Source organism: Neodiprion virginianus, chromosome 1 (assembly GCF_021901495.1).
Source record: "Neodiprion virginianus isolate iyNeoVirg1 chromosome 1, iyNeoVirg1.1, whole genome shotgun sequence".
Classification (NCBI taxonomy): Eukaryota; Metazoa; Arthropoda; class Insecta; order Hymenoptera; family Diprionidae; genus Neodiprion; species Neodiprion virginianus.
In genome coordinates, this window is record NC_060877.1 from 7,851,081 (window position 1) to 7,864,599 (window position 13,519).

At 35.8% G+C, this 13,519-nt stretch overlaps 1 protein-coding gene across 2 annotated transcripts; it reads right to left on the reverse strand.

The window, feature by feature from the left end:
* Positions 1–95: 95 nt before the first annotated feature.
* Positions 96–7,863, reverse strand: LOC124310523 (E3 ubiquitin-protein ligase listerin). 2 transcript variants are annotated; one of them, XM_046774568.1, is made up of 23 exons: positions 7,670–7,863; positions 7,075–7,284; positions 6,752–7,018; positions 6,567–6,682; positions 6,127–6,481; positions 5,859–6,046; positions 5,643–5,778; positions 4,823–5,515; positions 4,502–4,721; positions 4,069–4,417; positions 3,479–3,974; positions 3,281–3,399; positions 3,031–3,193; positions 2,765–2,949; positions 2,505–2,688; positions 2,236–2,410; positions 1,800–2,157; positions 1,570–1,716; positions 1,369–1,499; positions 1,082–1,293; positions 807–998; positions 513–680; positions 96–416 (listed from the first exon to the last, which is right to left on the reverse strand). In XM_046774568.1, the coding sequence occupies exons 1-23, from the start codon at positions 7,712–7,714 to the stop codon at positions 357–359; spliced, it is 5,169 nt and encodes a 1,722-aa protein (XP_046630524.1). In that variant the 5' UTR covers positions 7,715–7,863; the 3' UTR covers positions 96–356. The 2 variants fall into 2 exon arrangements, with proteins under 2 accessions (XP_046630524.1, XP_046630525.1); XM_046774569.1 differs by lacking the exons at positions 6,752–7,018; positions 7,075–7,284; positions 7,670–7,863 and having other exon boundaries at positions 6,127–6,476.
* Positions 7,864–13,519: the final 5,656 nt, after the last annotated feature.

Consider the following 13,519-nt stretch of genomic DNA (forward strand, 5'->3'; position numbering starts at 1 on the left):
AATAAGAATGTTTGGCAATACAGAATTAGCATGATTTTGTCCAGTGTTCAACTGCCTTTTTAGACACAAAAATAAATGGAAGATAAAGTGGGGAATTAGTTGAAAAATACATATGCATTTATTTCGCGTTTACCATTACGTAGAATTATACAACTAGGTGTACTTATCTATTTACACTTTTTATCTATTTCACTTTAATAGTATTTAAATCGTAACATTTAGTATTGAATAATATTATTGCAGACCTAATATCCTAAAAATAAGTAACCATTTATTTAGTGAAAATACAAACATTCGTATTACATACAATGTTTGTGTAACCAACCAGTTTCAATTTTACATATATCAGTTTTAGCTCAGAATATGTTTCTGCAAATCGGGCACGTAGATTTCTGGCTTGTACTGAACCATTTGTACTGCAACAGAAAATTAATGTTAACGATTTTACTGGTGATTATCTATATTTCACCATATTGGCCGTAACTTAGTGAGATAAAAATCATGTATCTTACCAGACATGGTGTGTGGAATTTCTTTCGGCATGTGTGGCATGAAAGTTTTGGTATTTGATTTGTAGTGGCATGAACAATACTGAAACAAATGTAACACTCTTCAACGCCGGAAAACCTTTTATCCAGATTATTCTTCCAAAGAGTTAATCCGTCCCAAATTGATCCGTTCTGTAAATGAATAATCTTGGTCAAATCAACACATGTATCTAGTTCCGCTCCCTTCACAATTCAGTCATACATTCCACGATTCGAAGTACTAAAAACTATACCAAAGTAATATCGAAATGTACAAACCTGATGCGTCAGGAATATGGAGAGCTGCATATGACAGTTTCTCCAATTTGCTGCACCACCCGCATGCTGTCCGAGATCTACAGTTACCGGTCCAAGGGGATGGTTAATCGGTAAAATTATGCTAAGTTCCAGTTTCGCATCTTCCACTTGATACAATGCTATAACTTCCCTCGCTGTTGGATGTACTTTGACCTATGTACATGCATCGCTTCATATAGTATCATCAATAACTTTTTATCATTCGCCGTCTGCAATATACCTCTTATTTTACTCACCTGCATGTTTTCGATGCCTGTAAGCTTGTTGCAACTGAGCTCTTCTTGACACAGCATAGGGCTAACATAAAGTATTGTGATTCTTTCTACAGCAGCGCTAACTCTACTGTCTGCTGCACCCCACCATTGTCTCACCAGAACTGGGAGTTGTCTCAAACTATTAGCGTACAACCAGCAAACTAAATGATCTAGTCTGCACTCAGTCCAAGTCTCTGAAGAAATTTTATATAAAAATGTCAAGTGGAATACAAAAGTAAAAAAGAAATATTTGAAACTGTCAATCTTACTTGCAAAACTAAATGAAGGTGCAGTAGAAAATATTTCTGTAAGTCTCACAGCCTTATTTTTATTGTCTTGGAAAATTTCTACTGGCATTAGCCGGAAGAGGTTGTTCATTAAGCTAGGAAAGAAATCATCCCTGAAAGAATTTTTGACCATTAGATTAAAAAGTCATATAAAATAGATAATTAGACACCTGTGAAACTTACTTGAGCAGTTCCGAATATTGGTAACGCAATTCGGCATGAGCATAGGAACACATATCCAACAAAATGGCCCACTCAAATAAATACCCAAGAGTATAAGTGTACGAATCTGTGTAGGGCTGAATCGTGCAGCTTACAGTTTCACATAATCTACAAAATGTGCTTGTTTTCGTTATTGTCATCTAATGAAGTACCAGTGGTTGAAACAATTGACTTATTCTGCCATTTCTTACTTGAAGTCCAATAACATAGCGTTTACGATGTACTGAGTGGATGCGAGAACGTTTTCGAACTTTTTGAAATTCAACAAATTTGGATCGAAGCTTTCTGATTCTATGAGGTTTTTGTCTCGCGCTACCAACTCTGGAATAATTTTTTTGAAAACTTGATAAGCTGACAGCTGGAGGCTCGGAACAGGGGATTGTAGCAAGTTGAAAGAGAGCTTAATCACTTTTTCAGAGTTGATCGATACAAGTGCAGCACTGGTATGCTGTCCAAAGAAGATTTTTTCGTCTACCAACTTCAGAGCCTCACCCAGGTTATTCAGCAGAACAAGTTGCATAGATGATACGTCGTGTTGATTGTACAAATCTGTGAATAGTAAAAATATTCGGAAATGACAACAACTAAAGAGTATAAGAAATAATTTGGATTATGCATTTCGCTTACCGGAACAATACATCCAAGTTTCAACAAGGACAATATACACATCATCAGCAAAAATGTTTTTCCACTCATCTAATATTGTTCCAGGCAATCCTTCAACAGATTCTTTCTCATGTTTGTATAAGAGTTCTTGTAGTGTACAGAACAATTTATTCACAGCAACAATAAAAGCTGTTACCTAAGGTGTACAAAATTGAATACTTACCAAGTACAAAATGCATATATCCCTAATGATTAAATAAGATAGTGAATAATTGAAATCAAATTCGTACCTTCAAATTACCACAATTCTTTTTAGATTTGTTTACTGAAAGCTGCCAAGAGGCTAGAGATATCAATATGAAATCCCAGTGCGCGTGAGTTAATTTTGTTGGTATTGTCGAGACGGACTTTGATAGAAATCTAACAACTTCCAAAGGTAATGTGAACTGTTGCCACGTTACTTCTGATACATCACTGTGAAGAGAAAAATGGAAATTGTGTAAACAATTGTGCAACTTTCACTTTGTCGAACATTACTTTTTTCACATACCAATCAAAAAGTAAGAAACCGTTATCCTCTTGGTAGAGCTTTATCACTTTATCTAAAGTTGCAATAAAATATGTCAAGGTTTTTTCTGAATTACCGCCAAGCAAGCTCCGTCCTACTACGAGTGCGTTTACATTATTGTCCAATTGTAATGGAATATCTTCCATGTTTAGGTAATCAGACAAAACCTGGGATCAGTGTTAAAATTAATAATAATGCGTCAAGAATTGATAAAATAAACATTTCATACAAAATCTGAAAAAATATACCTGAACAGCTTGAAGTTGAGCGCCAATTTCGTTTACATTATTTGAGGCAGAACTTGTGATGCTAAAATCTTCTCTGAATTTAGTAGTTAGACTATCACACGGTGCTAGTTCCATGCAAAAAAGACGTAGCACATGAGGCCATATTCCAACGTAAATTCCAGAACTAAAAAATCCAACAGGAGTGAATTGATAAATTTGTTACTTACTTGTACATGATGATAATATATTTATTCTTTTTATACTGCCTTACTTTTGGAGGATGAACTTGAGATTACTCTCACGTATGTCTGTTCCAAGCAATGTATATGTAACTTTAACTTCCTCTTTTAGATCAGTAAACAGGGTGTTAATCGCATTAAAGTGTTTTGTCTGCAAAATGTAAATTCGTGTAAAATACTTTTAATTACTTTAATCGAGCAACGTACACCAAACATAGAAATTTACTCACTGAAGTATAGTGTAAACCATACAAATATCCTGTAGCAACAATATGTAGAATATTCAACATAGTCTCTTCAATAACAGGTAATGCATTGACTTTAACAATATCCATATCTTGAACTTCTGTTGAATCGTCTTCGATATCGTCTTGGCCTTCAGATTTTCTCATGAAGAGTTTTTTTAGTAATTTAATGTTCAATAAAGCCCATCTAACACAGTTTTCTATATTGTCCGTAGGATACTTTTGTTCCAAGTCGATGTTAACAATATCTTGACCAATTTTTGTCTGAAAACACGTTTCCATCGTTGCTAAATTTCCTGACACTACTTCTGCATACAGAACTATTGTTGTCACATCAGCCAACCAAGTAGCCATCTTCGACCCAGCAGTAAAAGCAGAAATGACATTTTTTGTATGCTCATTTTCATCATCGTCTTCGACCAATGCTTTTATAAAGCTGACTGCAATTTCCACTAATTTTTCTAAAGAATATAGGTGTTCTCTAGAGAAATAGTACAAAAATGAATACATGAATAAAAGAAATCAATAGCTTAAATTGCTTTCTTAGAACCATATTTCAAAAACAAGTAACTTACGACAGAAAGATATTTGCCCATAGAATGTCTGCACATTTTTTAGTAAGGTCAACAAGTTTTGCGGGAGATAACATCGTTTTTAACCGGACCAGCCCATTTTCCCATATATTCTGAACAGTTTTTTTTATCGGGAAAGCACTGCTATCTAAGTCAAGTGTGCAACTTAATCCAAACATAGTTTCGATAATTTTGACAACTCCTAGCCTTAGTTTGTTGTGAGTCCAAGTTGCAGAGGATATCTCAGAAACCAATTCAACGAGTGAGTTGAGATTATCTTGACTCTGTTCATTCAAACCTTTACAGAGGATTGAGACAATGTCATCAAATGTAGAATCACTGATAATTAAATCTGAAAATGCAAAGACGCGATTATTTTTAAACGTACTGCTATAGAAAATGATGAAAAACAAGAATAATTAATACAGTAACTAACCGGTATTATCAGAACACTCGAAACATTGCATGAGAATTTTTTTGTTCACATCCAAATCGATGGCAGTTTCATTAACGGCTACTTGTTTAGTCACATCTAGTAACACAGACGACACTTCAGCTTGTGAAAACCACTCTTTTACTGCAGGATCCTTCCTATTATGTTTTAACAAAGCACACTTGACCGCATGCCTAAGGATTATTTTATTTTCGTTCTGTAACTGTTGTAAGTTTGCACTTTGTATATTTGTTTGGACAATTTATCATAAAATTTATTTTCAAGACATTTTTGAATTAATTACTTATTGGACAGAATATCTACCTCTGATAATGAAGCAAGAACTGTTTTCTTGTCCAATTTATCCAAATATTTGATGAGGCTGAACAATAACATTATCAATAGCTCCGTCTGTTCTGGCTTTTCAATCAACCATTTCCTCAAAGTCTTATTGTAAAAATCGAGAAAACTGGTATCTTTTCCACACGATTTTGTCAATGCAATAAAAAGGTCTTTGCTTTCAAAGTTTGTGATTAATTTATAACAGGTTAACATGACAGCTGATTCAGAAGAATCTTTATTGATGTTATCAAAATGAACGGAAGTTATTTTGTTGATTAGTTGAGCTAATTCTGTACAATACTTCAGGTCTTCTTCTGGAACTTTAGGCAAAACTTCGTCGCTTTTTTCTGCTCGGTCGTTTGAATCAAAAAACTTGACTCTCAAATTTTTGCGAGTCACTAATGTGGTATTTTTTAAACTGAGAAACAAGTCCAGCAACGAGTCATACAAGTTTGAAATGTGAACTGAATCAAAATTTGCTTCAGTAGAATGAATTAGATTCAAAAGTGTCTCCTCAAGAGTAGACCAAAATTGTTGAACTAAATGACCATACGACTTGTAATCGGCGACGCTTCGATTTTTACTCCAATAACGAACGAGCTGGCTTATTTGTTTAAAAATCAAAGGTTTCACTGGTGAAATCTCTACCAAACACCATTCCAACGTTGGCATCAACTACAACGTGAAAATAAAATATATACTTTACAAATTTTGGTATTCCAAGTTTAACACTTACTTACTTTCATTGTTCCTAATGATCATCACTTGAGTTATTAATAGTTAGTATTAAAAATAATTTTACCTGTTGTTTCAGTAAAGTTTCGCACAAGATTTCATCCTCATTATTCAAAAGAATCACATAACGCAAACACTCGACGAATGCAGTGACCACTGCCAGCATCTCTGAGTAGCTGAGTTGAACGCTCTTGACTTTAAAGCTGTACGAAATAATTATGATTATTTGTTTGTTTCACTTTCTATTTGCTGCCCAATTACTTTTACTTAGGTGAACAATTACCCCTTCCGTAAATTATTAAAGAAATTTGTGTAAAAGTTCATCTTGTTCTCGTTTTGTATAGGAAAGTGGCTGATGAAGGGCAGCAAATTAGGATAAATTGCATTGGCGCTGCCATTACCTCCTTCTCTTAAAACATGCCACAACTTAGGTATTATGAGCTTTTCAATGCTGACTACTGTATGCCAACCCTAGAGAACATGAATTAAACTCTAATAATCAATTTGCTAATTCTGCAGCTGAATATGTACATTGGCATCCTTTCTATTACCTCTATTTTACATATTGCAAGAAGCACAGCCTCCCACACAACTGGCAAGACACCAGGATCTGTTTCATCAAGATTGTTCATAATGGTGGTGATCAATTTCTTTTTCTCGTTCTTGTACAATTCTTCGGCGTGTTGAATCATTGAGGCAAGAACATTGAAGAATCCAGCTCTGACTAGAGGTATTTCATGTTTAGCCAATTTCCAGAACTTATTGTGTGATAAAATTTTATCGTGAATCTTTGCCACCTTCTCTATTTGCTGAGGAGAAATTGTTTTCAAGTATAAAGAGTATCCTTGTAAACTTGATATCAATAATCTCTGGTATCTCATGTCCATTTCTTCAGGTGTAACTGTCCTTAAAATCAAAGAAATTAATAAAAAATTTCATATGTCATTGACACATTGCCCTCTTCACAAAAATACATAGTATTTTTGCATACTTATTATTTCCAAGGGTTTGCGGCGTTTGATTTGTTATATTGTCGCAGATGTAAGTCAAAATTTCTTCCTGACAGTGTGCAATTGCGTCTGCTAATTTATTTGGTGGGAATGTTTGCTGTAAAAAGTAAATGGGAATTATTTGCGGTCTGGAAGATTGTTTACCTGCTGTTATTAATTATTATACCTGGAAAGCATTGGTAGCAGCAGAGGCTGCAGGCGCGTATGTATCATACTGTGACGTAAACCACGGTCCAGCCAGCTGTTTCAAATACGGAGCGATATTTCTTCCCGCAGGTTTAACAATGGCCAAATGCGCCACATGCGCAGCTTCTCTAACTCTATGTTCCACATCAATAGCAAGCAGACAATATATGCGGGGCCAAAATGGAAGGACTGCTAGAATAGTTTTTGCAGTCGAGTCGTTGCATAGCTCAGTAAACTCCTGCAATGCCTGTAAAATTTTCTGAGCATAAAAATACCGAACCAACAAATTCAACGAGGATTCACCTTTAATTTTGTCGTTCCATCTTTTTTATTCATTTTCTTCAACAGCAGTTGAAAGTGAGAGTCCAGTTTACTCATGTCGATTTCGTCCAAGGTACTAATCGTTAGTCTTGGTAAGAGGGGAATATATCCTCCATCCTTTGCCCCTGAAAACCCAACGAAGTTGGGCATTGAGGCTTCGAGCAGCTCTGCACTGCGACCACTACTTGATGGCTATAATAAATAGTTGAATTCTTTAATTTTAGACCATTTGTATCAACAGATATAGAAAATGATGAAATAAAAAATTGGACATCAAAATATTAGATTTATTAATCTATAAGCTGTCAGTCAAAGACTCTGGCAGGGATATGAAGATTGGTATCTCTGTCTAAAACAGCCAGCGACACACGCTGTCATCATTACAAATGTACTCATAATACAATTGAACAAAATATCAGAAAACAGCTGGTCAGTGAAACCCTGTGGATATCACATTCGGTGGGTATTAAGTGAATAAAGAATAGGCGGGTGACAAAGCGAATTATTCGGTAAAAAAATTGAACATATTTTTCTGACAGCAGATTGCTTGTAATAAAACTTGTTGTCACACACTTACCCTTGCATTATTTTTAGTACGTTGTGCCTGTTTGTTTTTTCCCATTTCAACGAGTCTCTAAAATAAAACTTCCAGACTGTATTATAGAAACTGTTCAATATTATTAATGTTTTGACAAATTCAACCCTTGAAGAATTTCTAACCACATTTCAGCCAGTGACGTCCGTGACTTACGTATCGCTCCACAGTGTATAAAAAAAATGTAGAGGTACTAACAGCTTACATTTCACAACCCTAAAATTCAGTCAATCAGTAGTACTCTCTGCGTCGCGCAACTCGAGTCGGTAAACGGTCGGTACGTAAAGACGACAGGACTAATATTATCATCACGTGTACCCAGATGGTTGATGCAGTGTCGGATATTATTATGACTATGAAACGACCACCGAGCCGTACACCGTCGCCAACCCACAACCATGCAAATTCATTTACAGCGATTCATTTCAACCCAATTCAGCAATGTTAATCTTACTGCATCTCCGTCACATCGACAAAAATAATTTTATTTGAATACGTGCACAACATAGATATACACGATTGGCTGTTAGAAACCAGTTATTGATATAAGCAATAGGAAAATAGCCGGAGTTATTATGAAGAACATATGTAATGGTACTTGTATGTAACTTCTGTCCTTGTAATCGGCAATGTCAATCTAACTCCACCGGATAAACAAAAATAACATTATCTAAATAGATGCGCAATAAACATGCACATGGTTTACTGCTAACAGAGTTAGAAAAACCACTTCTTGATGCAAAGGATGGGAGACATAGTCAATACTATATATAGGATATCAGAAACTCACGACTGATATCACCTAAGGATAGATTTTCCAAATTCTTTATGATCAAATTTTCATCAATTATCTACAATATCTCTGTCAAAAAAATACAGACGAAAGGTTGTAAGACCTTTTGGAAGCTTCAAGAGTTTTCCGCTTCCAATAATCCATTGGTTTTTTCTGAGACAAGATTCTGATCTATCAAAGTTTTCTGTAGATTTCCGCAAACAGAATTTACAAATTTTGCAGACCTAGGTAGAAGAATTTCATGAAGTGAAGGGGAGACATTGGTAGAACGTTAATGAGTTACATTATATATGTTAAAATTACAAGGAACTTGTTAGAAATTCATGTAATTGCTTCGTAATTATCCAAGAAATATGTGTCGTTGATGAGTTATTGGAACAGCATCGGGATCCAATAGTGGGGTGATTGTCAGTTTTGGAGAAATATATATATATAGGTAAAAAAAGCGCAGGTAAATTTGAATTTACGAATTCACTTTAACTAAACTAGAGAAATCCGACGGTATTACGATTCCACATGCATTACATGTTATCGAAGCATGAGTTTTATTGACAATGCTTAAATTTACGCAAAAATAAAATTGTCATTTGAAAAACTACAATATGTTAGTATTTCACCAGTGAAAATAAGTTCACTTATGCTCGTTTCCACACCACCACAAGCGGTAGAGCACCCGGCGCGTTTTTTTTTACGTGGTATCCCCAGTAGGCCTACTCCACGGAGAATACTTGCAAGATCGATCTTACGTTCTTCGAAAACTTGCACATGACTTTTTTTCACATGTTAATTATGGTAAATTGTTTTTCCCAATCAATTTGAACTCGTGTATATTCGCAGGCAGTCGAAATTTTTCACTTCGTATATCCCGCTGACTATTTATTATCGATGAAAGATGATTGTTTTAATTATAGATGAAAGATGGTTGTTTTAATTATGGATGAAGGGTGATTGTTTTTATCTTATAAGTGAACGTGAATTGACTTTGGATGTTCGCGCACGGGTTTTTTCCTATGAGGTATGAGATGATCATTAAAATGGAGAACCTGGTGAATACGCAACACAATCAACAACTAAACCAAGATTGAAACACGAATCGCTGTAAGACGTTGGCATTTACCTATTGAAAGACGATGCAGAAATCTTTGAAGAAATGGAAATGAATCTGAGTAGAATAAACAGAACGACCAAAATACAACAGAGCTGTATAATTCTATAGTGAAATACAAATCGAACATGACCTATGAGCGACTCAAGAAAAAAACTACAGCAATAAATTGTACCACACTTTGTAACCACCAACTACATCGCTAAATCTATGTATCGGTGAAAAAAAAGATGACTGACTCTGAACCAGACCTGAACTAGACTTAAGCCAGACCTAAGCCTGAAAAATGAAGCGTTAATTTTTCAGTATAGTCATTAAAACTCAGTTACCTGGAACAGACGAAAATATAATTAGTAACATATGTCGATACAGGCAGAAATATACTTATCTTAAAATTAGGTAAATAAAAACTATAATTAACGAAATAGAGACACATTAATTAATTGAAACAGACGTAAGATTTAATTAGCTGAAACAGACAAAAGGCTTGATTAGCTGAAATAGACAAAAAGTTTGATTAGCTAAAACAGACAAAAGGTTTGATTATCTGAAACAGATGAAGGGTTCGATTATCTGAAATGGACAAAAAGTTTGATTAGCTGAAATGGGCAAAAAGTTTGATTAACTGAAACAGATAAAAGGTTTGATTAGCTGAAACAGACAAAAAGATTGATTAGCTGAAACAGACAAAAAGATTGATTAGCTGAAAGAGACAGAAAGTCCTGATTACCTGAAACAAACAAAACGTTTGATTAGCTGAAATAGACAGAAAGTTTTACGGGCTGAAACAGACAAGAACTTTTATTAGCTGAAATAGACAGAGGGTTCGATTAGCTGAAACAGACAAAAAGTTTGATTAGCTGAAATAGACAAAAAGTTTGATTAGCTAAAACAGACAAAAGGTTTGATTATCTGAAACAGATAAAGGGTTCGATTATCTGAAATGGACAAAAAGTTTGATTAGCTGAAATGGGCAAAAAGTTTGATTAACTGAAACAGATAAAAGGTTTGATTAGCTGAAACAGACAAAAAGATTGATTAGCTGAAAGAGACAGAAAGTTCTGATTACCTGAAACAGAAAAAACGTTTGATTAGCTGAAATAGACAGAAAGTTTTACGGGCTGAAACAGATAAAAACTTTTATTAGCTGAAATAGACAGAGGGTTCGATTAGCTGAAACAGACAAAGTTTGATTAGCTGAAACAGACAAAGGTTTAATTAGCTGAAACAGGTGAAGGTATGGTTAGCACAATCGCATAAGTCCATACACTGACAAAAAATGAGTCGAGTCCAACATGATATTCGCCTTAATATTCGTTGCTTCGATTATTAATTGCGTTGATGAATAAAAAACATTCTCAAGTTTTCGAATCGACATCTCTTTCTGCTTTGAGTTATTGAAGTGAATATCTTTTTCGACTCAACATTCTATAGTTCTCAGTGCATTCGTTAAAAAACTGATTTTGTTGCCCTGAAATAGAAAATAATACAAGCAGTTAAACGAGTATGTCTGTACATTTCAGACATATTTCATAAATACTTATGCTAAAATTCTCCACTATCAGAGTACACTACCGAGATTTTTGTTCCTGCGAGTTGAGCGCCGGTTTTAAAATGCCGCGCTTTCTCTCATAACTGAAAGGTACCAAGTCCACGCGCAAAAGGCAGCGTGGAACTTGAAAATTTTATTACTCGTCAAAAAATTGACCAAAGAGCTGAAATATCAGCACATCGATAGTGCATAACTCTTTCATGTACTGTTTGCAAAATCGACGCGCAAAAACACGTGTCCGAGTCCCGTTATTAATTTACGCGCAAAAAGGCGCGATCGATTAACCTGTCAAAAACCTTAAATATCTAGGACTTGTCGCAAAATTCTGTAGAAACCCAATCCGCATCTGCGTCTTTTTGAATCCGACACATTGCGATGCGAATTGTTATTCTGACATGCGATCAAGTCCGGGAAGGAGGTTGGAGGGCATGCATTATTGTGTGGCGTGACGGTCGGCGGTCCTCTTCGACGCGAAGTCTTCGAGCTCAGCATCTCTCCCCATCTAGCGTACCACGGAACGCGATAGATGGTCCAGAGATGCGTTTTGCCCATTCAGACGATCACAGAGATCAATTGAATGGAATAACGATCGGTAATGACTAAATGATCGAATTGCATAACGACTGAAAAATGGTCGCAGAGTGACAACAAATGGAAAATTCAATTTCTTTTATATTCAACTGCTGTCAAATGGTCGAGAGACCCGAATACGGAGTCTTTTGGTAAAAAAATATCTGTGATCGTTTGACGCTGTGGATTAGAAAAGTTAGTAACATCACGGTACATCGCGACCTTCCTACCCTCGCCTGTTTCCCAACGAAGCCACCCAACGGAAAAGAGAGATTCACACACTCATGCATAAACCCCGCGACGGATCCCAAAACGTCCACCTACCTACCCGGTTACCTATATTCGACCTAAACGATTCTCCATTCTCTCCAACACACGTCATTCTTCATCATTTGCGTCGTGGTCACTGACTTACATTTTCGTTGGTTACCTGTTGGGAGCAAAATGTTTTTGTATCGTAGTCTGCCTACTCAGAATACAGTATCGCGGTTATATTCCGCCAACCCTAACATTGCATTTATTATTTTAGTAAATGTTGGCAGACTATCGGTACATTAACCTTTTGTAAAAGTGATTAAAAACATCCTATATGCCAATTAGCATTTTTCTAAGCGAGCTAAGCCTGCAGTTGACCAATACTTGTTGGCTGTTAAAAGATTGAAAATGATATATAAGATGCAAATTGATTACGTTACGTTATGCCAGACTTTGGAATTTCATAAATTTAACAATAACGTGAATAATTGAATATGTTCAAACCTCAGGTGAACCCACCACTTAAACGGCATCATCGGTAAATTCAAACGTAGATTATTACATCAGTTACGAAACACAATTCGATCTCGCGAGTGCCGAGTAAGCGATGGTTACCTGTCGCGATGCTCATTCCACTTTAAGCAACGTGTATAATCTCTAACTGGAAGTAAGCTACGCTAAATTGCATTGCGAAAAAAAATTATTCAACCGAAAGTTAAGCACGTTGCGATCGTGAATGAGCCTAACCATGCAGCTAAGAAATCGAAGATTTGTGTAACAATTGTTACCGCCACGCCACGTGACAGGGGAATACCAGGGAAAAACCCGTAACCTAACACATGCAAACTCACCAGCGTTGCCGAGAAATGGAGAAGTTACTCGGAAGTCTCTGCTTAAATCTGTGAAAAGCAAAACAAAACACTTGAATTAATTTAGAAAATCGGCTTTTCAGATTTCAAATCAATTATTACTGTTATCGAGATTCATATTTATACATTGCATGTTATGCAAGAACAAAAGTTCGGCTTTAAATGACCACCGTGAATTATCAATCAATAATTAAAGTATTGTTACCTCGACTCTGGGCTGCTCCACACTTGAACACGTAGTAGTTCTTGTAGCATCTCAGGTTTATTGGTGAAGTGACGCATTTTTCACATAATTCAGATCTTCAGTAATTTCTTATAATCCGAAAATCCACACCGTAACGACACTCGATTCTACACTCACTTTCTGTGCTGTAGCAGTATCTTTGAACCGACCAAATAAATTTGCTAACAACGGAACTGCGCATTTGCCGAAAATCAGCCAAAGAAAAAAAATAATAAAATTGACACTCGTCGCACAGAGACAAAAATAGACATCACTTAAATCTGAAATTACATAAAACTATGAAAACTCGGGACACGAAATTCACCTTCACCATTCGCAGGGTGTTTTTATTTCAGTCACTCGGTTTTTCCACAGGCTACACGCGGCTCATCGTGTGTTACTCACAGATGAGTATGGTGGAAATACACTGATCGAACAACGTGACACCACCTGAACAACGCGGTC